This window comes from Lissotriton vulgaris, chromosome 1_1, assembly GCF_964263255.1.
Source record: "Lissotriton vulgaris chromosome 1_1, aLisVul1.2, whole genome shotgun sequence".
Classification (NCBI taxonomy): domain Eukaryota; kingdom Metazoa; phylum Chordata; class Amphibia; order Caudata; family Salamandridae; genus Lissotriton; species Lissotriton vulgaris.
The window spans coordinates 2,116,139,631-2,116,166,321 of NC_141685.1; the positions used below are offsets into that span (position 1 = coordinate 2,116,139,631).

The following is a 26,691-nucleotide window of genomic DNA, read 5'->3' on the forward strand; positions in this document are numbered from 1 at the left end:
GTGGATTACCTGGGCTATCTATTGTCTGCTAGGGGGGTGGAACCGAAAGAAGATTTGGTAAAGGCAATCAAGGGTTTCCCCACTCCAGAAAACAAGGACCAGCTCCGATCATTTTTTGGTATGTTAGAATTGTATGCCAGGTTTATTCTCAAGTGCAGTGATAAGACGCATAACATGAGGATACTTATGCAGAAAAACCAACAATGTGTGTGGTCTTTCGACCTAGAGAGTGAATTCCAACAAATAGAAATATAATTGAGTAATGCCATTCCACTGCAACCTTTTTATACTCATGATCCGTCTATTGTTGTCACAGATGCCAGTCAGTATGGGTTGGGTACCGTGCTACTCCAAAGAATAGAGGGAAAGGAAGAAGTGGTGGCATTTGCATCTCGCACATTGCACATAGCACATTTCTCCTTATCCTCAATTGCATCCACTAAGAAAACTCCACATGGGCTTTCATTTTCCGCCATTCCCTCCCTGTTCTATAAAGCAGCACCGACATTCACCATATATCATAATGGGATCATCCTTATGCAAGCTCCAGACCACAACCTGAATTTACTGGATAACATCTTTCTGCACATCAAAGAGAAGGTTGTAAACTCTATTCCCACTTCCCCAGCATACCACTCTACCAGCACTCTGCCTGACCAGCTATCTGACTCTTCTACTAGTCCTCCTCCTTCTAGCTCCCACTGTGTACATACACCCCCCTCTGCCCCAATTGATACTCCACTGTATGACATGCATCCCCCCGAGTCCTACTCCTCCCCCAGCACCACCACAACTTCCACTATGCCTATCACTCCGAATACGAGTTTCCACTCTCCTCCAGCCTTCCCACACCAAATCCACTCCCCCTCCTACCCATTGCACAACTTACCACCCCACCTTTCTCTCCATGCCCAGCACCTCCACTACAAACTCTACAATAACTCAAAGAAGACATCCATCTTCTTCATGACCTGATCCTTATATAACCAAAACCACACACGAAATTCTTCCACCAACCGCACCCTAGCTCCATGATACCGAATCACCCTAGATGCAAAACAGTACCTGACCCCAATGCCTTATCCCGTCCAATCAGAATAAAAGACCGCTATCACTGCAAGAGCTAACTTCTCTACTCCATTCCTATGAGCTCCCAAATCCACCTCTCCATTCTGCGCACACGGACAATCCACTGATAGTGTGGTCTATCCAATCCATCTGTCCCTACCCGAACAGAGCCAAGAGACACATTTCCAGAGGTATTGTTGAAAAAAAACCTCAAGAGAGTGCCCATCTTACAAGACCCCAACACTATACCTACCAAGACCTGGGCAAAATGTAGCCTACTAAACTGTACGTCGGCCGCACAACATGCCGCTGAAATAGCTGACCTCATACTAACTAACGAACCTGACCTCATAATTTTAACGGAAATTTGGCTTAAAGAATCATCCTCGCCCTTCCTAGACATACTAGTCTCCCCAAACTATCACATCACAAGACTAGATAGAATTGATGGGCTTGGAAGTGGTATTGCCTGCATACACTGGTACTACCTCTTCGTGAAACGTCCCAACTCCCCGTTTTTCTCCTCCTGTGAATACTTACATCTAAAATCTCTAACAATAACAACCCAGTATGCTCACTTCACTCATTTTACCTTCCACTAGGAAACAACTTTACCTTTATTGAACACATAATGGATATCCTAGCCAAAAATGCCAGACACCAGAACACTCAGATATTCCTAGGGGACTTCAACCTCTACTGGAATGACCCTGACGACCCTGAGGTTAATAGCCTCAAAGCTTTCTTGACTGACCTTAACCTGTCCCAAATTTGTGACAGCCACACCCATGAAAAAGGCTCAGCCCTAGATCTAGTAACCTCCAGAGCGGACTCCACCGCTGGAACCAATCCTCCCATGTGACTGGTCAATGAATCAGTTAAACTACTCTATGTCCAACTCAAGAGAACAAAAATCTGGAAGAGAAACCTAAAAAACGTCAATCCTATCTCACTTGCAACTGCTAGCCCTATCCTAACGCCCCCACCTGACAGTTTACATGACGTACACGATCTGACTAATCACTACTTCAAATCTATGAACATCTTATTTGACAATATAGTTCCACTACAATTGAAAAGCGTCTCCAATAAAGGCTCAAACCCATGGTGTGACGGTAGGCTAAATGAAGACAGAAGAGCACTAAGAACAATTGAACGTCAATGCAGAGCAGCACCATCCTCTATTCACCTCAAATTATTCAGAAGCACGAGAAACGCCTATTACAGAAAAATCAGACGATCAAAAACTGACTTCCTTAGAAAACAATTGGACCAATCCAAGAATCGTCCCAAAAGACTTTTCAAAATAATCAAAGCTCAATCTAAGGGTGTCTCCCACTCACCTCAAGTTAATCCAGAAACACTCCCAAACTGTGAGGCATTTGCGGCCTATTTCACAACAAAAACTGAAAAAATAAAGACAGACCTACTTAATAACCTATTAACCCTCACCGACCCTCAAATGATCACCTCAAAGAGCCCCCTCAGGAACCGGCTTAGTTGTTCCGCAAAGCTCGACCTCTAAAACAATGCAGACTGGACCAACTTCAACTTCTACAGCGAAGAAACTATTCTAAAAACGCTCACGGCTTTCAATCCCTCCAATCACTTCTCTGACCTACTCCCAGCATCCCTCCTAAAAGACTTCCTTCCGACGTTAGTGACTTTATGGACTAGGATTATAAACACCTCTCTGCTGCAAGGAACCATCTCAGACATCCTCAAAGCTGGTCAGGTATCCCCCATCTTAAAGAAACCATCAGCTGACCCAGCAGATCCAAATAACAATCGCCCTATATCCAACATCCCTACCTTGTCCAAATTATTATAAAAATATGTTCACACACAGCTTACCTACCACATTGACCACTTCAACCTGTTCAATAAATTCCAATCTGGCTTTCGATCAGGGCACAGTACTGAATCTGCCATGACCCACATAATAGACAAAGCATTAAAAATATTGGACCAAAACAAAGGTTGTTTACTAATCCTGCTAGACGTATCCTCCGCCTTCGACACCCTCAAACAAGACAATTTACTAGACCTTCTGAAACATAGAATGGGACTATCTGGAACGGTTCCCAACTGGTTCACTTCCTTCCTTCAAAACAGAGCACAAAGATTCAAGACCAAGCAATCTTTATCCAAGCCCACTCCAGTCACTTTAGGAGTACCTCAAGGCCTCCCTCTCCTGACACTCTTCAATTTGTTTATGGAACCACTCACGGAGCTTCTCAACTCTTCAAATGTCCAATACCACATGTACGCAGACGACACACAGCTCTACATTAAGGTCCACTCACTTGAGGATATCAAATCCCTCAACTCAACGCTCCACAAAACGCAGAGCTGACTGGCAAATTACCACTTAAAATTAAACATCCTAAAAAAAGAATTCCTCCTAATAGCGCCCTTCCTCCCCAGCCAAACAACCATCATCATGGAATGAATGAAGCACTTAACAGCACTCGACGACTAACCGCTCGGAATAACTCTGGATAAAAAGCTAAATATGAAGAAGCACATCTACGCAGCAACTAAAGGAGCACATTTTCAAATGAACACCTTAAGAAGACTGAAACCCTTCATACCCGCAAATGACTTTCAACATGCAGTCTAAACTCTAGTAATCCCCAGAGGGAATAAGGGAGTGTTGCTCCCTGCGGCCCCTCTAAGAGCGTAAATCAATGCAGCCGCCAGACTAATCACAGGCTCGAAAACAAACTATCACTTCTCTCCAGACCTGTGTGCCCTTAACGAGCTACCCTTTGATGCCAGAATCCATTTGAAAATCGCCTGTATGACACACAAGGCACTGCATCACAAAACCCCACGATACCTTGCAGAGACATTAGTACTATCGGGTGGTAACAGAACCATCAGGAGTTCTTATAACCTCCTACTGAAACCACAACGATTTACCAAGAAGAAAACTTATAACCGCACCTTCTCAGGAATGGCCCCAAGAATTTGGAATGCCTTGCCCCCAAAAACAAGACAGAGCCGTCACACAGCATCCTTCAAAAAAGAAGTGAAATCGATTCTCCTGGCCAAATACACTTGAACTATTAGATGCAGTCTTGCAGATATTTGTTATGCTGTAATAATTACCACTGTTGGACTAATATAACTAATTATATTTTGTATGTACTTGTCTATTTCCTCTATTTGTTGTAAAACGCTCTGATACCCACAAGGGTCTTGTTCGCGCTATTTAAACCTTCAAAATAAAAATAAGAAGTGCGGAGTCCACCAACTCTGTTATATAGCATGAAGCCCTGGCTTGTTGGTGCGGTGTGGATCACTTCTGTCAATACTTATGGGGTTCGGAGTTTGTCATTCGGATGGACCACAAGCCGTTAATAAATCTGCTCACCACGAAGGTAGCCAGCAATGCCACACCCGCATTCCCAAGTGGAACTACAGGTTCATGGAATTCCATTTTCAATTGGAATATATTCCAGGGGCTAAGAATATTTTTGCGGATTGTTTGTCCAGGTTGACCCTTTCTAATGTGCAAGCAGAAGAGCAATTGGAGGATACGTTTTGCATTGTTGCCTCATTGGCAGAATATGGTTATAGTTGCATTTCTGAGGAAGAGTGGAAAGTGGTGGTTCATGAGGATGGAAAAATTCATATTTTGGCAGAGTTAAGTATGCATTTGGGTTTTTGGAGAAGAATGGATTTGGTGTTGACATTTGCGTTGCAAAACAAAATTTTAGCTTTAGACCATGAAGATCACGTGGGCATGAGAGCCATGAAGAGCAGAATTAGAGAAGTAATTTGATGGCCAGGAATGGATTGGGCTATTGAACATTTCATGAGAGACTGTGTAGCATGTGCAGTTAGTGAAAAGACTTAAGTCACGTTTCCCAGGCCCATTCAGGCAGTGCCAGTTCCTGACAAATTATGGTTTAAGTTAGGTTTAGACATCATTGAACCCATTGTGGTTTCGATGAACGGAACAGGTACGGTTTAGTCGCAGTGGATTATGGCTCTCGGTGGCCTGATATGAAATTTGTCTAGTCTGCCAACCTGGTATCGTTTTTAGCGCTTTGCCTCTCTAAAGTGATTCCTTTCTGTGCCTGCTGCCTGCCTGATCGCCGCTGGGCTCACTCGCGCTTTGCATTGCTTGTTCTGCCGAGTTGGGGCTGTTTGCGCGCTGTGCCGCTTTGTTTGACAAAATTACAACATTGTCTGTGCTTACTACCTGCCTGATCGGCGCTCCGCTTACCTGCATTATTAAACTGCATTTTAGGAATTATTTGACTGTGCTTTGCGTGTTTGGCTGTACTCCCCCCCTCCGCCTCCATTTTGTTTGTTGTCTGTCGTCGTCAGAAGCCCGCCCCGCCTCCCAGCTGAGACGCCCTCCCACTTAGTAGAACAGCGCTTCACTACCTGCAAACGCTGTGACTTGCTCCCCTCCCTCGAGCTGAGTGGTCGCTCCCCAGCGTCCCCTGAGAGACCTGGTATCGTTTTTAGCGCTTTGCATCTCTAAAGGGATTCCTTTCTGTGCCTGCTGCCTGCCTGATCGCCGCTGGGCTCACTCGCGCTTTGCATTGCTTGTTCTGCCGAGTTGGGGCTGTTTGCGCGCTGTGCCGCTTTGTTTGACAAAATTACAACATTGTCTGTGCTTACTACCTGCCTGATCGGCGCTCCGCTTACCTGCATTATTAAACTGCATTTTAGGAATTATTTGACTGTGCTTTGCGTGTTTGGCTGTACTCCCCCCCTCCGCCTCCATTTGGTTTGTTGTCTGTCGTCGTCAGAAGCCCGCCCCGCCTCCCAGCTGAGACGCCCTCCCACTTAGTAGAACAGCGCTTCACTACCTGCAAACGCTGTGACTTGCTCCCCTCCCTCGAGCTGAGTGGTCGCTCCCCAGCGTCCCCTGAGAGACCTGGTATCGTTTTTAGCGCTTTGCCTCTCTAAAGTGATTCCTTTCTGTGCCTGCTGCCTGGCTGATCGCCGCTGGGCTCACTCGCGCTTTGCATTGCTTGTTCTGCCGAGTTGGGGCTGTTTGCGCGCTGTGCCGCTTTGTTTGACAAAATTACAACATTGTCTGTGCTTACTACCTGCCTGATCGGCGCTCCGCTTACCTGCATTATTAAACTGCATTTTAGGAATTATTTGACTGTGCTTTGCGTGTTTGGCTGTACTCCCCCCCTCCGCCTCCATTTTGTTTGTTGTCTGTCGTCGTCAGAAGCCCGCCCCGCCTCCCAGCTGAGACGCCCTCGCCCCTCCCCCTCCACCATCCATATATGACAGTCACTCCCGCGCGCAGCGTTCACGCGCAGCGTCCGCGCCCAATCCGCGCCGAAGGTGCGCCAAAGGTAAGCCCGTCTACGCCCGTCCGCGCCTGGACCGCGCCCAGCGCCAGACCCCCTGCCCCTCGCGCTACCCAACCCTCCCGCATTACCTACGATGCCGCCACCCTCCTAACCCTCAACCCCGGCCGCTCCCCCAACTGCGTCCAAGCCGCTCCTGGACACACCCATGGACCTTTCTCCTGCTACTCCTGCAGATTCAACGGCACCGACAACATCTCCGCTTCAATCACACCACAGACTCTCGACCCCAACCACCTTCAATGCATCCTTCTCAACACTCGATCGGTCCACAGACACGCCATCGACCTATGGAATCTACTAGACACCATCTCTCCAGACGTCGCCTTCCTAACGGAAACATGGATGAACGCTTCCTCCGCCCCAGACATCACCATTGCCATCCCTGAAGACTATAAGATCACACGCAAGGACCGTACCAGCCACACAGGAGGAGGAATCGCTATCGTCCATAAGAAATCAATCCGCATCTCTACCAGCTCTGACGTCAACCTCGCCAACTCTGAACACCTTCACTTCCAGATCCACATCGACCCCAAGACCACACTCAGAGGCACCCTCCTCTACAGACCACCAGGACCCCGCGCAAAATTCAGTGAAGATATCACGGACTTCGTCACTCCACACGCGCTCCCCTCCAAAGATTACATCCTTCTAGGAGACCTCAACTTTCACCTTGAAAAGATCAACGACCGCAACACCACCACCCTCTTGGACAACCTCGCCAACCTTGGACTTAAACAACTAGTCACTTCCCCCACCCACATCGCAGGTCACACACTCGACCCCATCTTCACATCCAGCAATCATGTCTCCTTCAGCCACACTACGGACCTCCTCTGGACTGACCACAGCTGCGTTCACTTCACCTACAACAAGCCGAAACCCATCAACCACTCTCAACCTACCCTGCAAAGAAACTGGAAGAAAATTACCCCGGACCAAATCTCCGCATCACTTCTTCGAATCTCCCCAGCCCTCTCTTCTAACGTCAACGAAGCTGCCGCCAACCTCACCCTATGGTTATCCAACACCGCCGACACCCTAGCTCCACTGAAAAAACGTCAAAGCAAACCTGGTAGCAAGAAGGCCTCATGGTTCAACGATGATCTCAAGAAGTCCAAGAAGCTCTGCCGCTCCCTCGAAAAGGCCTGGAAAAAAGACCCAACCACCAGCACTAAGGACGCCTTCAAAAGCGCCACCCGCACTCATCACCAACTGATCCGAAAAGCCAAGAAAACAGCATTCAAGGATCGACTTGACAACAACGCCCACAACAGCAAGGAACTTTTCAACATCGTCAAGGAATTTTCCAATCCCACGGCCAACTCCAACGACATCACCCCCTCTCAAACCCTCTGCGACTCCCTAGCCTCTTTTTTCCACAACAAGATTGCAGACATCCACAACAGCTTTGACAACCAACCCAGAAACAATCCCACCCTACCATCTGCTGAGCCTCCTCCCCCTGTGAACACCCTTAACGCTTGGAACCCAATCTCCACTGAGGACACCATCCGCATGATGAACTCCATCCACTCAGGATCCCCCACAGACCCTTGCCCTCACCACATCTTCAACAAAGCAGACTCCGTCATAGCACCGCACCTCCGAGACGTCATCAACTGCTCCTTCAACTCCGCTACCTTCCCTGAAGACTGGAAACACGCTGAACTCACCGCCCTTCTGAAAAAACCAACAGCAGACCCCACCGAACTCAAAAATTACCGCCCCATCTCGCTTCTTCCATTCCCGGCCAAAGTCATCGAGAAAGCTGTCAACAACCAGCTCGCCGCCTTCCTCGAAGCCAACAAATCACTCGACCCCTCACAATCTGGCTTCCGAGCTAAACACAGCACTGAGACCGCCCTCATCGCAGCAACAGACGACATTCGAACCCTACTGGACAATGGAGACACAGTCGCCCTCATCCTCCTCGACCTCTCTGCAGCATTCGACACAGTCTGCCACAGCACCCTCTTACAACTCCTCAATAACATCGGAATTCAAGGAAAGGCACTTGAATGGATCACCTCGTTCCTCACCGGAAGAACCCAGAGAGTCCGCCTTCCTCCATTCAAGTCCGAGGCCTCTGAAGTCATTTGCGGCGTACCACAAGGATCCTCACTCAGCCCCACCCTCTTCAACGTATACATGAGCCCCCTCGCGGCCATCGCACGCCAACACAACCTCAACATCATCTCTTACGCGGACGACACTCAACTAATCCTCTCTCTCACCAATGACCCCAGCACCGCCAAAAATAACCTACACGAAGGAATGAAAGAAGTTGCCGAATGGATGAGACAAAGCCGTCTGAAACTGAACTCGGATAAAACAGAAGTCCTCATCTTAGGTACCTCCCCCTCCGCCTGGGACGACTCATGGTGGCCGGAAGCCCTTGGAAAGGCACCCATACCGACAGACCACGCACGGAACCTAGGCGTTATCCTGGACTCTTCACTCTCGATGAACAGACAAGTCAATGCCGTATCCTCTTCCTGCTTCAACATTCTTCGCATGCTCAAAAAGACATTTCGCTGGATCCCCTCTGACACAAGGAAAACAGTCACCCACGCTCTGGTCACGAGCCGTCTGGACTACGGAAACACCCTCTACGCAGGCACTACTGCAAAACTCCAGAAGAAACTCCAACGAATCCAAAACGCCTCAGCCAGACTCATATTAGACATCCCTCGCAACGAACACATCTCTGGTCACCTGAAAGACCTCCACTGGCTACCTGTCAATAAGAGGATCACTTTCCGACTGCTTACCCACGCACACAAATCACTCTACGACATCGGACCAGATTGCCTCAACTCACGACTATCCTTCTACACCCCCTCCCGCCAACTACGTTCCTCCAGCCAAGCCCTCGCCACTGTACCTCGCATTAACAAGACCACCATGGGAGGCAGATCCTTTTCATACCTGGCTGCTAAAAGTTGGAACTCACTCCCCGCTTACCTTCGCCTTACCCAGAACCACCTGGCATTCAGAAAACAACTTAAAACGTGGATATTTGACAAATAATCCTCCTCCCCTCCCTAAGCGCCTTGAAACCCTCTGGGTATGTAGTGCGCTATATAAATACTATGACTTGACTTGACTTGACTGTCTGTGGCCAATGTATTGAATTGGAAGAAGGAACTTGTGGATTTGTTGTGGGCCTTGCAGACTATCCCTAGTGCCGTTACCAAGGTATCTCCTTTTGCTCTATTGAAAGGCAGAATGGCTTCCACCAAATTGATAAGACCTTGGATGTGTGATTTAAGTGTACCTGGTCTGAAACATGAATTGGTGAAAAACTATTGTGAGAAAGCTCAGAGTAAGTATGTGACCAAGGAGCCCGTCAAAGGAAGAAAACAAAGCAGGGGATTGGTTTAAAGTGAGACTACCTGGTTTGGTTGCTAAAGGACATTCCAGGTTTTTCAGTCCCATGCAGATCATTGCACTGGGTGGCAAATCTGTCAAGCTCAGTGATGGAAAGTAGTGCAACATGGAGAGGTTATTCAAACAGGGATCGAACTCTGAGCAGAGAACGCTTACTACCACGCAAAGTGAGCCTAGTTTGATTGGTTCAGCAAGAGAAATGAGACCTCCTGTTTGGTTCAAGGACTATGTGAAATTTTAGTATGCTTTTATTTTCATTCCTGTTGCCTTTACCCATAATGCTGTGTTTACCAATGTTATGCTACAAGTTTTATCCACATTTTCTTTCTTTCCATGATGTTGTGTTTTCTAATGTTATGCTATAAGTTTATTCAAATGTATTTTCCTCTGTTTATTGTGAGGGAAAAGATGTGCTGGTTCTGTATTTAATGTATTGGCACACGGCACCATGACAACGTGTTCTACGTTGGAATGGAGGCATGTGGAATGGTCAAGCGTGGCAGTTAATTTCTGTGCCTGCTCTAACCAGTCCTGTATCTCTGTAATAAATAAAGGGTCTTGCCTGCAGAATCTTCCTCGATTTCTTTTCAGTGAGAGAGATGTTATATTGTTGTCCTGAAGAAGGTGGTCCCATATTGTTTTCCCACCGAAACACGCCCACACCCTTTTGGTTTTTGTTAAATTTTGGCACTTTCTCTTACGTCTTTAATAACAAATTTGTACATCTTGAATGTTGTGTCTCTTATTTGTGATGTTCCAATAACATGTATGCTGAATACTTTTTATGATATCACTTGGAGTGTTTTTAACTATATGCACTCTCTTAATTGTACAATTGTTTTTTAATTTGTATGCTTTATTAAAACATTACCTACAAAAATATCTGCTAACATATTACCCAATTGGAGTTAATAATAGAAAATCTACAGCCAAAGGGAAAATATTTTTTTCGATGCTATCTAGGACATTAGCAGATTACATTTTTGCTAACGACATAAACCTTTCCACCAGAATCATTTAATTCAACCTGCTGCACCTACTGTTCCATTTCGGCATCTTCTACTTAAGATCAATACACTGTGCCCATAATTGTCATCCATATTCCATCACTGGTGGTACCTATAGCACCCATGAATACAACGTTAACGGCAATAGCAATTTTCATATGCTCTTAAACAATCATAAAATTTGATTTGTACTCTCAGATGTTGAGCATCTCAACAGGAAAAAAAGAAAAACCTCCCACATGTCATATCAATAAAAACAGATTTTTATTGCCAATAACCAATAAAAGTTCATATTCCAATATTGCTCACATTATTGTACAATTTTCACAAAACATAGCTAACAAGTGAATTTTGCAAGCTACAATATATTTCTTCCTGTTGATTCCAACGACGGAGTGCATGCAAATTATGCTGAAACAATAACCACATCAGAACCAATCACAAGTACACTTTAGGCAAACAATGTAATGCAAGGAACAATGTGATAAAGATATATACATTTTTGTACATACTGCAAGCAACATATACCTTCTGTTTTTAGATTTACATATTATATATACACATAAAGCTATTCTATTGGGGTGCAAGTAATTTCTTCTATGGTGTGCCCTCAGCAGATCTCTTGTTCACTGTGTAAGGTGGACTGCGGCCCCAAGCACTGGAAGCAGCAGCACTGAGACCCTGAGGGTTCCCACTCCATCATGTCACTCATTTGGCAACACTCTGAAAAGGACAATAACCTGAAATGTGACAAATTCAATCTCGTCACTTACATTCAAAGTAGGACTAAAGTCATAGAAACAAGTGTGCTGCATCCTTGATGTAAATTGTTACAGGAATTAGTTATTTTTCACTAAAGTGAAGCATTTGATTTGATGCGTTCTGAGTGTCATCTTAGCAAATGGATTACTTCTTCCTTTATTTCTTCTAGATCAATTCAAAAGCATTCTGCCACTTTTGATCCACATGTTGTGCGATGCACTACAAGAGACCAACCATTTTAGGAGAAACAAAGTCCAAATCCAAGAGGGTATCTTATCCCAAACATAACCATAATCTGTAAACTGCAGGTTGGCAGCTGATTGTGGGTCTGCTGTCTTCCTCACTTTACCTGACTTGAGCTCCCTCAGACTCTAGCAAGGATGAAAATCAATTTCCAGACCTTCGTTTCCATGACACGCAAGGATGCAGCATATTAGAAGGTACACCCATGCTCGAAAGAAGGGGCATTCATACACGTTGAAAGGTAACCCCTTAATGGAAATCCGCCCATACTCAATGCAAGGTATACCCCTATTCAACAGAAGTACAGCCAGACACAATGGAAAGTATGTTCATTACAGAAAGGTGTCAATATGATATGGTTGGCAGCACTTCTTATTGTAGTTATGTGCAGGCACATGCATCAATGTTGGCTTTTGCGATTCCTTAATGCGATTTTTAAGGAATAACAATTAAGGAATCGCAAAAGCCCATGCATGCAGAAATCGCTTAAAAAATAGCAATTTCTAAACATTCCTTAATTGCGACTCGCAAATTGCGAATCACAATTAAGGAATACCTCCCCATTCATTCCTATGGACCTAGAGGTCTATAGGAATGAATGGGAAGACATTCTCAATTTGCGATTCTCATTTAGAGAATCGCAAATTTAGAATGCAATTTCAAGGGTACCAGAGTGTCAAAAGGCCATCCTGTTGCACCCCTGAAATTGATCTGTGCACATATGTTGCGCACACACATGCCCTAAGGGCATGTGTGTGTGCAACATGAAACTTTGAAAAATGCACAAAAGTGCATTTTTCTAAGTTTTTGCAAATTACCATGAATTTCAACTTCATGGTAATTTGCTCCCTCTATTTGCGAAATCGCAGATTTTTTAACCTTAATGCATTGCATTTAAGGAATAGTAAATGCGATTCCTTAAATGCAACCGCAATTTGAGAACCCGCAATTAATTGCGAATTCTCAAATTGCGAATGCCTTGACGCTTGATGCATCGCATAATCTAATTTTGCGATCGCAAACGGCCTATTTTTGCGATTGGCACCGTTTGCGATCGCAAAATGCTTTGATGCATGTGCCTGGTGGTGTTTACACCTGTTCCACAGCAGCAAGCTATGTCACCATAAGTAAGATATGTATTGCAACGACTTGCATTTATACAATACTAATGCTCACCATATGGTTGAAGCAAGTACAAATGTAATGAAATCTGCTTGTTGGATAACCAAGCAATAGTTCCCAGTTGTAGAATTACACAGAAAGAAATTAGGGGTACTTTAGCAAACTGGTTTCCTTCAACAATTTTTGAAGGTATATTATTGTGCAAATTCAAAAGTACGTTTTATTAAACAAAAAGGTACAATACAATATTTTGCTCTAAGAAAAATAAAGAAATAATGTACAGATGTCATACAAAATAGCACCAGGAAATAAAAACACATAACATTAGGTTTAAGGAAACTGTGGAGATGGAGTAAGGAGAGAATAAATATTCTGACGACAAAAGTCTATATAGTATTTACGACTTGTTTACTATAATTGTGTCATTATTGAAAAACAGACTTTCATGGCCAAGGTACACTAGACTTGCATATACTTTTTACTTCAAATATAGATGGATATTTCCTCATGTCTTTGAAGGTTTCCGCCTCACATGTTTCAGAGGGGGAGGTTGTTATTTGACATTTCAACTAACTTAGATAGGATTACATGTAGCCCTTAAAGGTATGTTTTAATTACTTGTATTCCCTTGTCTAGACTGCTTAATAATAATTATCTTCTTTCCATCTCTCTCAAAACATTGAAATTGTGCCAAGAGGGGCAGAGATGAAAGCGAATTTAAATGAGTGACATCAAAGGTAATAAACACTGAATATGACTGAATCTGTTATGGAGACATTACATACTGTATTGTGGACCAAACAAAAGTAAGCTGTACATTGCAATATTAGGATACCTGATCATATTACTGAGCATTACATGACTACATTTCCATACACAGTTTTAAAAAGCTTCCTACTGCATATAACTAGCTTAATGGGTACTGCAGCAATCATCCTCAATTTCACGGGGGTGTGGAAAGTGCCACTGCCTGGCTCAATCTATGCCAGGTGTCAGAAAGTGGTCTGAATGATCATATTACTTTTACTAAAACACATAGATATTATTTCTCTTAATCTCATATGTGACATACAATTTACATCTGGGAGCAGAAATGTCCTCATCGAGTGCTTCCATCGAAGAAATACAATGGGGAAACATGTTGTAAGGTTATACAAACACATCATATACTTGAAGAGTGTGACTTTCAAAGGGTTAATTGGTGGATTATGACGTGTTCAAGATTTACTAAATTAGAAAAGTTTTTTCAGGATTAATACACAACGCTTACTTTTGCTTTTCGTCTACAAATAAGGCCCATGATCATTCATATTTCTTCTATTGATCAGTGGCTGGAATTTCAGAGGATTTTGTGAGGGCCAGTGATAAAAATGTCACTTCGGCCCCACACATCCAGTAGTTAATGGCCACTAGTGGTGCCCACTCAATAGCAACTGGAGGATTACACTTAATAATCATTCGAAGTGGTCACTTAATAGGCACTGAGGATTATTATTTAATGGCCACTGGAAGTGTTTACTCCAAAGCCAATGAACTATCACCTGGCGAGGTCACCTAATGTTCACTGTGGCATGGTGATTTCATCCTAGAAATGCTACCTGTCTGCTCCCCGCTGCTGACTCTGGCTCAAACCACTGTCATTCCTGATTGGTATAAACACTTCTATTTTCTGCAGTGCATCATTTGTATAAGAATAAGTTCCGAGCCCAAGGTTTTGTTCAGAGACCCTTGGCCAATGCTATTGAATGTTGGGGTTGCCACATACCAAGGCTTCCAAGTCTACAGTGCACCTCATACCTCTTTGATCCACCACCAAACCCACCATACCCATATACCTCAGCCTCAGGCTCTTTTTGATCCCTGCTTTCTTTCTTTGTCACTGTTTCCCCATCTTTCTCTTCCTCCTTCTTTCCCACATTTTGTGTTTTTCTCTCTTGCTCTGGGTCAAAGTCTGATTAGGAAAGATAAGTGCTGGTTCCTACAAATGAGTGCCGGTGGGCCCCACCTGCAACCACCAGCTGAAACTAAGCACTGATCTTCTGACTAATTCTGAACTATCATGAGATCATTGTATCTACTTTTTGACTACTTTTTAACATCTGCTGTACTCTGAGAACCTTAGTTCTCCCTTATTTTGAAACGTAGGATCCCAAAACATTAAAGAAGCTTTCCTCCATCTGTAAAACCTTCTTCATCCATCTATACACCTCTGCTTGAATATTTGATTAAAATCACTTGAGGTACACTTAAAAAATATTTTCCCACTCACTTGCGCTAAGCCTGTCGTGAATCGTCTTTGCTGACTAAACTCCTTACTCATTCCCCCATTCATTCCCAACTGAGGTGCTCTCTCGAAGTACTGATAGGCAGCTGATCAAACAGTATGAACTATCAATGGCAAGAAAATGGAGTTGGGAATGTGGCCCTATGTGAATGTCCAGACCAGTGGTCTGGCAAAGCTGCAGTACTATTTGTAATAATTACAGAGATATGACGGCAGCATCTTTTGAAACATGGCAGGAGGGAAAGCAGCAGCAGCAGTTCACAGAAGTATTACTACCATAAAGCGTGTTTCACTCTCAGTGTTGGTACAAATAACGCACCGCCATAAAATACAAATAGGAAATCTAATGTCCCTGGATTATTACTGAGGTTACTCAATTATTATCATTTGAACCCCTCCAAACCTTTCTGGCATCACACAGGATTTCAAGCCTATCTTATCTATTTAAACAGAACAGCACCCTTGCCAGTAAAGGACAGAAAAAACTTTGATTTGGTTTGATTTGTTTACATGTCACTCAGATAACTTATTTAGGCCGAGCAACTTCCAGGAACCCATAGGAAGAGTCTCCTGTGGTACTGATCCGATAGACCGTCTAGAAACCTAGTGTTCCATTTTTAGCACAATCCATAGTGTGAAACATCTTTAAGAAAATTATCCTTTTTTGACCACGTACATGAAGAACAAGGAATTAATTAATTTGGTGTTAGATGTTGGATTCAGAGATCTCCTTGGCGGCCGCAAATGAATCAGTCAGTTTAGAACCTGCAATGTTTTACACAATCTGCTTCTCAAACCCTGCACACTTGCTTTACGGTGATTATTTGTGTGTTGTTCGTTTTAGGATCTGTATATCTAAGTCACAAAAGGGAACCTATGTTTTGCACACTTTCTCATGGAACAAGCTCTTGAAAATGCTGATCTTACCTGCACCTTTTGAATGAAGCAGACAGCCATGTTCTCATCTTTTCTTTAGTGGATAATCTTTTTTCACACATAAATTCAAAACGCTAAATAAATTGCATGATATTTTCCATGAGAAGGGTAGCTTGATTTTTGTAAATTAGCAGAAAGGCTGCAGCACAAGGGCTATGTTTACCCAAATCCTTCGAGTACAGGGGTGGGCCAGATTGGTGCCACTCAAGCCCATTTTAAGATAAACATGTCCTACGTAGGTAGTCTGAAAATCTGGCATTTGTCCTGCCCCCTGGACCTACGTTAGATCCTCCTGTTCTAGATGTTCCTCTTTGATTTAACACCCATTGACTTAGTCAATTCTCACACAATAGCAAAGATCCATATAGTACCCTTGATATATTTGTTTAAGGTGAGTTTCTAACACTGTAAGTGGTTCTGCGTTTGAGTATTGGCTAGAAAAGGCCATCATTGGGCAAACAATAGTTTATGTACATCCCAACCACAGTACGCTCATCCTACATGGGCGCAATCATCTTGAAAAAGTTTTCCCATTGAAAAAAACAGATTTGTGTTGCACATCTCGTATCAACGTTTTGCCAATTTTTACAATGAAGTAAAGTAAGATTCGGTAATCGACAAACAAGAAGTCAAGTTGTTGTCCAGTTTTCGGCCTTGTACTGGCATTTTTGGCCCATTTCTTTCCTGTAGAGGGAAAGCTCCCTATAAACCTGAGAAAACACACCAAATGAAACACAAGCACCCCTTAAAAAACGACGGCTGCCCGAGATAATTAGCTTTTCCTGTCTCGAGCCGTACACATTCACATAAAATGAAGTGGTTGTTATCTAAGTCTTCCAGACAACATCACACATGGGCTGACACATCAGAAGCAGACAGGTTGTCTGATAGCTCATGCTTGGTCTTTGAAGATGAATGGTGTTTTGAGTGACGCAGTTCTTTGTGGTTTGCTGCTCATACCACATCAGCATTACAAATGAATGAGTGTACAGGGAAAGGGTCTCCCGATCAAAGCTATAAAACAGCTTCATAACACCTTGATAGATGATACAGGAAATGCATGTGGCCTGAGCGTTGCAGAAGCCATACACATCAAAAAGCACTTGTTACATATAGTCTGAGTGTCCAAAGCTACATCTCACTTAAGTTGAGAGCGGACAATTTGACTGATCCGAGCCAGGTGTCTATAGTAGCATGCTATAGTATCAACAAAATACACACCAGTGTGGATCTGCCACAAAAATGGATCTCCCTAGAAAAGTTTCACAATTGCCGTGGAGACTAACCACACGGCAAGTGGTACATGCGAAGGTGCAGCCAAAAATGTGGTGGCATTTGTGGTTCTTCTGGCAATGGTTGGTCTTACAGTTCACAAATCAAGTTCATGGAGGGATCAGGCTTCAATGCATGTAGACCTCGTTGAAATGAACTAAACTGTGGTCTCTGTCCTATCAACAAGTACTGTATGGCTTGTATTACTAAAAGAAGTAGCTTTCAATGACAATTCCACCCATGACTTACTCTAAGTTAAAAAATAGAAATCGCCATCTACGAACACAAATTTTTGATAAACGTTACAAAGTCGAGTCACAGTGAAGCAGGGGGTTCGGTGTGTTGACCGTACGAATGGAGCTTGACAAGGGACAGCGTGCTTTTCTTGGCAAAAAGAAGCATGGTTAGAACTTGATGTCAAATCCCATGCAAGTACGGTTACTCTTGTCTTACTCCATGTCACTGTTGGCAGTGGGCACGCCGATACCCTTCCTATTTCACAATCAACTGACACAATTTGGCAGTGTCCCTGCTTTCGTTACCAGCCGCCGAACCACAAAAACCACCTATGCAGGTAAATCAAGAAAAAATGTTGCCTGGCTGTCGGTCCAGAACACACTGACTGAGAGCGTGAGGAAAGAAAAGGTTCTCAAGGTCTCTGTACAGCCGCTGCTTAAGAAATCTGAAATTTTAAGGAAAAATCTGTTACCTTCAAATCCATCCCATATTTACGAAAAGTGTATAAATTGCCCTCCCATAAAAACGTTCCAGTAAACAATTGCCCTTTAGTTTAAACAATCTGTCCAATTCTCAGAAACAGTTCAATCCATTTAAGATATCTCTTGAGAGCTGATGCTTCTTTACTTTGTGGTGGTACAGCAGGTAGATGATAAAAGTAGGTCTAAAGGCCTACTCTCTGCATAGCAACGTAAACAGAAGGTGTTCTTGAGCAGTGGCTCCTTTGACGCTTTCTTGGTGTACTGGTACAGGTGCAGGTGAGTTGTGTGGCATTCGTTGGCATAACCTCCATCATGGAAATGTTCTTTTAAGTTGTCCTTTGAACATCAAGTACCAGACAGAATGCCTCCCTATAAAAAGGTGTGGCGGCCATTTTGTTTTCCTTTCACTCAGAGGTCTGATGTAGGGACGTGCATTCTGCCTTCCATGAGCAAATAGGAGAAGTTGCACCTGAAGCTGCACTATTCGTATGCCTTTCAGCAATGAGATAAAGTGATATGAAGGTGCTCTGTGATTGGCCCTTTACTTTACACCACTGAACCTTTGGAAGAAGACAGATGGATAGACTGAATCCTTGTAGCCAACGTCCTCTGCAAGTCTGCCAAGACATCTTGGCCCGTTGTCTCTCCGTTCTTGTCATACAACAGCTGCTTGAAAGCCTCGTTTTCAATGAGGACCATCATATTCTTCAGAAAGTAGCCTTCACAATAAGCAGACAGCTCGGGGACTCCAAGAAACTAAAAGCAGACCAAACAAAATAAAGAATTACAAATCTAATACTATTTTTTATAGTGCAAGGCAGATTAGCATCAAAACACCTTTTCCACATTCTTTCTGATCAAAAGCTGAAGATTTTAATCCATCAATAAAAACATTTGTAAAAGAGGCACTTTTTCATATTGTTGTATGGGAAGTCTCATTTGACATTTAGTAATTGAAACATTTATTTGTCTATGCTTTGCTTCTATCGTTATCTATTATGATAACAGACGGACGTCATTAAATGGAAGAATTTAGAAATATATTTTCGAATTTCATACATGGCTGCACTAAATTGCTGCACATGCACTATCGCCCCATCACATTAGAATCTTTGGTCCTAGAACAGCAGCTCTTGTGCTTTTCTTGCTAACTGTCTGTAGCAGAGGGCTTCTCCGTTGGTCCAGGTCAGCCTCAAAGAAGAGGAGGAAAGAGTGACTTCTAGTGAGCACATTAGAGCGGAACACTTTAAATATCTCATGGTTCATGTATATCTGAATAAATTCCCCCAACTCTCGGGTAACCACAAGAATGCACCCTCCTACCTAAATATTTCAGAATATTACAACTATTGCTGAATTCGGACCTTTAAGGGGTAGAGTAGGGTTCCTAAATATTCAAGTGCTCACAAACAACGTTCCTTGTCCACCAGCATGCTAGGATTAGTGGAGGAAGACAGAGCATAGGAAACGTAAACAAGCACTACAAAGCAACAGCCTTGGGCTCTTTCGTTTTGTTGTTCTTTTGAACTGTGGATGCTTTGTATCAATTTTCACATTCCAAACCCTCTACAATCTGCAAAACGCAGGCATTTCTAGTCTATACCATTATGTGCACCAGGATATAAAAGTGACATCATAAGCCCCAGATATATCTGGTTCTACCTCATAATTCTAGTTTTACAGAATGCAGCTAGTGTCCGAAATGTGTCACTCACAACATAAACCAGGATTGGGAAGACACGACACCCACCTACACACACACGCGCACACACACATGCATAGATAGGTAGCTAGACAGACAAGCAGAGAGAAAGAGTGAGCAGCGGGTCGCTCCATTGGATCAGGACAAGAAAAACCTGAAAGAACTCTACAGTCGAAGTCTTAGGTGAGATGATAGCAAGCCGATCTGAATTGACATTTTAGGATGATATACAGAACCCAGTTGCGAGGGAGGCATACACTCCATAGAGTCACATTAGTACAGTGATTGTCTTTGTGCTTCATACGTAGAGGATTTTAAAGATAAGCATACTCCAAGTTTAAGGTTACCGGTTTTCGTTTGACACCTTCTCAGAAAAAAATATTTGGGCATACTTTTTACCAGCTTAATTTACGATACAATTACTCCTAATTTCAAGGAGTTACAATTACTTTTGGAATCCCATTTAGCTATGTGGAATCGTTTCTATCTGTATTGGTGGGGTAGATTGGACTTCATTAAAAAGATGCTATCTCCTCGAATTATACATACCATTTCGATGATCCTACTTAATATCCCTTCTTCTATTTTTAGGAAAATTGATTTAGTACTTTCTAAGTTTTCATGGAACTATAAAAGCCAGAGACTAGCCTTATCTAAACTTAAGAAATATTAGCAGTATGGCGGTGTTAAATTCTCGGAATTCTCGTCATATCACCAAACTTTGCTTGAACACAAAACTCATATTGGTTGTTATCAAATGTATTCTTCCCCTCATGGTTTTATGTGGAGAGGGCCATTATCCATCCTTTTTGTTTTGCTGAATTTCTTTCATTCACATCTCGTCCTCCTAGATTCTCTACTCCTTTTTTAAATTTACCTGTACACTCCTTGACCCTTATTTCAGATATGGTGAAACACCACAAGAGGCTTTTCTTCAATCCTCCATTTGGTATACCGAAAATACATTAAAAGCAAAAACAAAGCATTTATTATAGATCGTGGAGAATTGGTTCATCTTGTTCTCAAGATTATTCTCCTCTAGTGTTTGCTGAATTTCAATCATTACACTCTCTTTTCATCTTATCAATTACTAACAAAAACCTAATGACTCTCTATAATATAGTGCTAAAGCTTCAGTCTTCTACAATTTCCGGATTGGTATGACTCTCTAGCATTAAATATAATATTGAACTACTTTGGAAACATGACCTCAATGTGTCTTGGCCTTCAACTTTTTGGGATTAATTTTGGACTAGATTACAAAAAGTTTCAAGACAGCAAATGTAACTCAAGCATTGCATTTTATTTTTAATTGTTTACTCCTTACTCCAAAATCAATTTCCAAATGTCTTGAAATTTCTAGTTCCAATTGTTGAGCATGCAATAGTACTAATTGTGATTTAATGTATGCGTTATTTGTGTCCAGATGTTGGAGAAAGGTTTGGAAATAACTTAATGAGGGCATTCAAGTTAACTACTCTTTCAAGTTATTCATATTCTTGCTGGTGGCTTAGCTGAGTTCTTGCTTCATTCTGACCAGTACTAAATGATCTTCTGGTTGCTAATGCTTTTCAGCAAATAACAAGTAATTGGAAGCATTCATCAAATGTTTCATTTAAAGCATGGTGGAACTCAGTTTATAATAATCATAGACTGGATACTACTTATATTACTCCATTATTGTAATTGATTAGCCATAACAGTATTTGGTGGCCCGTTACAGAGTTTCTCACTAACTCAAGTATTTCCTCCAAGAATTATTTAAAAGGAGATTATAATCCACCCTAACATACATGATAATTCTCTCTCTGGCAACTTTAAAATTCAAATATGCTATTTCTAAGATGTGTTTTTGAGTTCTAACATATGGTCTACTTTTCTCTTTAATTGTTCAATTATCATATATTATTCTTAAAATGGAACTCCTGTTTCCCTTCTGCCCCTTTTCTCCCCTTTAATAGAGAAATAAGCTTCTGTACCTAGTATTGTTATGTTACCTCTTACATGATGATTTGAGTTTACTTCATATGACTCTATTTTTATTCATACATTACTTATGGGCGATTTTTGCAATATTCTTTTAATATATTTTCTAATTGTTTATTATGAAGCTATCTCATTTACTCTTATGTATGCAATAACACTTTCTAACTAAAAAAAAGCCTATACAGAGTCATTGTATATAGTGACCTACGTGCCTTGTCAATGTTACATCAGGTAAGCCTGGGTGGTGAACTCTGCTCCGTTCGTGGAGTTTGTGGAGTCTTTTGTACTCAAATAGCGAAACAGAGTTTTTTCCTTACTCGACAATGGTAAGTTGGGGAGCACAAGTGAGGAAAATCCAACGCTAGAGCACATTCCTGCGAGATTACTCAATGCAGGCGGTAGCGAATGGTCGCTACAGCTCACGCTGAGAAATCTTCCATTTGCGTTGAGGAAGCTGGTGCTCGAGCAGTGGCAGAAAGAAGCAGCACCCTTTTGCACTGTGGAGATGCTGTTCGTGCCGATTTTACAGCATGGGACAAACACCTGTCACTAAAAATCAGTGTGAGCTGCGCAAGGTACCCTACTTGCAGAACTCCACTTTTTTTGTCCTTATGCTGAACTCAGTGTCTTCCACCGGAAAGTGAACCTGAAAGTGGACCTGTAGGATTACCATAAGCTGGAGACATGGCACACAAGAGCACAGGCAGATATTGTCTTTTCCATGGACTCTGACTCAAGCTTTAGCTTTACTTCATAATTAAGGGTGTTACACAATATATTTAGTGAAGTGCCAATACAGCAAACCTTAAGTGTACAACAATCTCATCTGTGTCTTAAAGTGAAACCAAAGTATATACAGAATGCGGTTGTGTGACATAGACAGGTGCATCGACGAGGTGCACAATCTTTGAAGGGTGATGACTAAAAAGGAGTACAATTTTAAACATTTTGGAAAAAAGGCTAGTGCTGTTATATATCTGACTTTGCTGTATTGACCGTTTTAACTTTGTGAAAGAATGCCAGCACATGATTTCAATGCACAACATTAATTTATCTTGCCTTACCTTGGCATGATTATAAATATCCACACAGTTATCTGTATTGATGCTTTTAGCGCAGATGATCTCACAGTGACGCTGTAAAGATTCAAGTTGGAAGAATTTTGCAGCAGACAACAGCTAAAAACAAAATATAAAATTACAAAAATATTTATCATCTTATGTATCTAGGTGAAAATAAAAACTTACAATTAAGCAACAACTAATTCAGCGTTGTACAAATTATGCCACACCCTCATGGTACTTACTCAAGGGGTACATTGGCCCCAGTTTTAAACAGGCCTGAGTGACGTCTCACTCTGAGGGTAAAATTTGATAATCTGACTAAGCCATGCCAGGGAAGCTGAAATAACTTCTTCAGTGCAAGCTGCTGTGCCTAAATGTGGGACCTATTCCTTAAAATATAAGTAAAGGACGTGTAAATGCCTCTGGCTTATGCGTCGTTCTTGTGCAACTTTTCAAGTCGCAGTTCAGCACAGACGATAAGGCACGCATTCCTTTAGTGCTGAACTGTGAACAGTCATTTACAATGATGCATTGCTAGGACAGCGAATGCAGCAGAACATGGCGCAAAGCGTGCTGCCCATGTTTTATGGCTGAAAACTATTGTCCATGTGCAAGCGCCACAATAATCCTAGGCTTCTATTCCCATGCAGCAGCATAATTAGATGCCTAATCGCAAAGTTAAATCGGTTGTAACTGTAAGTTTCAGACTTAATTTCTCATTTTTTGTGCTTTCTAGGTGTCTAAGACACAAGCCGAAATGTGTCGGGGGTTTAGTGTGATGCTCTGTACTTGGGATTAAAAACGTTTCAAACCCACTGCATGTTTTCTTCAGTAAAAAGTCTGGGTTGTTTGGTGAGTTATGTTGGTTCTAACACATGAACAAGCACCTCCATCACTATGGTCTGTGGCAGGCTGTGTGATATATATATATATATATATTCACTGAAAAAACCATAGGTTATAGGCCATATATAGTTAGGAATTTGCATTTACAAAACCTTGAAAATTCACTGAAAAAACCATTGGTTATAGACCATATATAGTTAGGGATTAGCCTTTTCAAAACCTTATTTTACTCACATAAAACCATTGAAATTTCATATATAGTTAGTTCCACTAACTATATATCGCGCACCCGCAATCCACTGCTGATGATGTCACATATTACATCATTCATGACATGGTTAGTGACATCACTGATGACATCACTGATGACATCACTGATGACATCTCAAATGACATCACTGATGACATCACTGATGACAACATCCAGTGACTGTATGTTTCTGTAAAGTTAAAATATGTCTTACATATTGAAGAATGAGTGGATGTATAAGTGTCTGGATGAAGGATTTAGTAGGTGCATGACTGACTGTATGAGTGAGTGATTAAATGTGTCTCACTGAGTGCATGGGTTAGTGACTAAACTGTTTTAATTTGTGCATCATTATATCTGTTGTTCTACAAACTGCTGCATATGTTGATCAGTAGCTATATGAGTAACTGTATGGGTTATTCATTGGTTGTCCAAGTATTTGTATGGGAAACTGAGTGTGTGTGTATGGGTGGCTGGGAGGTGTGTGACTCTGTACATAGATGTGTGAGTAGTTGATTCACTATATGTATAGGTTCAAAAGTGCATGTGGAAACAGCTGTATGGGCGGTTGACTGTGCATGAGTGTATTAGTGAGTGAATGGATATCTCAGTGCTACATGTCAAAGTAAGTACATATGTAAAACACAGTACATGTGAGAGTTGACATATATAAATAACTGTGCATAAGAGCCAGTGAATGTGTGAGTGGCTGTATGGATCATTGTGAACATGTATCAGGGATTGTATAAGAGAGTAAAGTAAATATGTGTTAGTATATGTTTGAATAAGTAAGGTGTGTATAACTGTATAGTTGAGAAAATGGAGGTGTGATTGATTTTTTGCATAACTGACTAGGTGTGTGAGTAACTCCATGGATGAGTGACAGTCTGTGACTGTCTGTTTACACTGATTGTATCTAAGGTTATATTAGAGTCTGAAGAGGTTCATGGTATTATCACATGAATGATATCATCAGTGATGTGATCAGTCATGTCAAATGAGATGTTATCACTGATTTTATCAGTGATGTCATTTGAGATGTCATCAGTGATGTCATTTGAGATGTCATCAGTGATGTCATCAGTGATGTCACTAACCATGTCATGAATGATGTAATATGTGACATCATCAGCAGTGGATTGCGGGTGCGCGATATATAGTTAGTGGAACTAACTATATATGAAATTTCAATGGTTTTGTGTGAGTAAAATAAGGTTTTGAAAAGGCTAATCCCTAACTATATATGGTCTATAACCAATGTTTTTTTCAGTGAATTTTCAAGGTTTTGTAAATGCAAATTCCTAACTATATATGGCCTATAACCTATGGTTTTTTCAGTGAATTTCATTGGTTTTTTAATAGCAAATATCAAAAGCTGTAAAATGTCAAGTTCGTGATAGGTAAAAACTTTTTTGTGTCTATGCACGCTGATGTGCTTTGAACGCTGCCCTCCTCCCCTCTTTTCTCTTAGTAGTACTCTCTCTTTGCAGATAGTGAAGAGTAGTTAACGCAGGCCTTTACCCCCGTTGTAATCCGTCGTGCCTGCTTGTCTCTCCATTTGATTGATTGTTATCCAAGCATTTACTGTTTTACAATTGATTCTCTTTGGTTCATTCTCTATTTACAAACAAGCACAAAGTCGCAATACTCTGTTTAGTCTTTGCAGATAGTGAAAAATCGTGAAAAATCGTGTAAAAAAATAAAAGTAATCGAGCAAAATCAGTAGGCCACTAATTGGATCTCTTTTTGACCTCGCTAAAATAGAAACATTAGGAACAACCCTTCATGAGAAATACGAAAATAGTGAGATGAACTGAGCTCCACACCATGAGGGCTGCAAGACAGCTCGGCTCCGTCACCCACCCCGCCCAAAATAACGACAAACCCTATGCAAATATTAAAAATATAGACAACACACCAGCAAAGTAACAGGGTAAAACATTTTATTAAATAACTATTTACATTACGTTGGTTTATGAGATGATGTCAGTAGTGGACCGATGTGTGAATAGGTCGGAAGCAGCACAAGGCGCCAAGATCCGGATATCAAGTCCTGGATGTTGGGTGCCACAGTTCAGAGTTCTGAGTTTGAGCCTTTTTCAATGCCTGTGCTTTGTTGTTTCCCCTCCATCAAAAACAAAAAAAAAATATAAAACTGTGCAAAAATACAAAAAAATCAAAAAATGTTTAGAAAAGCAGTGCTTGTAAGACTGTCTGAAGCTTATTTCCACCTACTGCAGCTTCACTATTCTCAAAGTAAGTGAGGGTCGTTTGTGGACCTGACTGCATTTGAAAACAATGTTATATGGTACCTCCCTAAACCGCTTGACGGAGGCCCCCGAGGGGCGGTGTGATGGCACGGACTCGGAGAAGACGCTTGGCTCCGACCCCCTCCCCAAGTCTTATAGCACTGGTGTAGCCTGAGATCGCCCCCGACATAGGCGGCCGGCTCCCGGGGTCCGGCGGAACTTTTTGCCTTTTGATGACTCTTCTATTCTGGACTTTGTCCCACAATCCGTTTGACCTGAAGACACGCTGTAGTGGGGCGCCCCTTTACCGTTTTAGTTGCCATTCCGCCCGCTTTTGCTACACTGTGCCTCTTCCGCCATTCAGCTGTTTACTGCCCGCTCTTGCGACTACAGCGTCTCGCTCACCATGTAGTTGAGTTGCTCCCGCTCTTGCGGTG

General features: G+C 42.3%; 1 protein-coding gene across 1 annotated transcript in view; it reads right to left on the bottom strand.

Annotated features, from left to right (window-relative positions):
* Positions 1 to 11,066: 11,066 nt before the first annotated feature.
* Positions 11,067 to 26,691, bottom strand: part of ABTB3 (ankyrin repeat and BTB domain containing 3) — a 759,809-nt gene continuing 744,184 nt past the window's right edge. Inside the window, exons 16-17 of the mRNA XM_086921594.1 lie at positions 22,910 to 23,023; positions 11,067 to 18,913 (exon numbers count right to left, since the gene is read on the bottom strand). Of these exons, the coding sequence (XP_086777720.1) occupies positions 18,704 to 18,913; positions 22,910 to 23,023 (324 nt within the window). The 3' untranslated portion in view covers positions 11,067 to 18,703. The remainder of the gene's footprint in view (positions 18,914 to 22,909; positions 23,024 to 26,691) is intronic.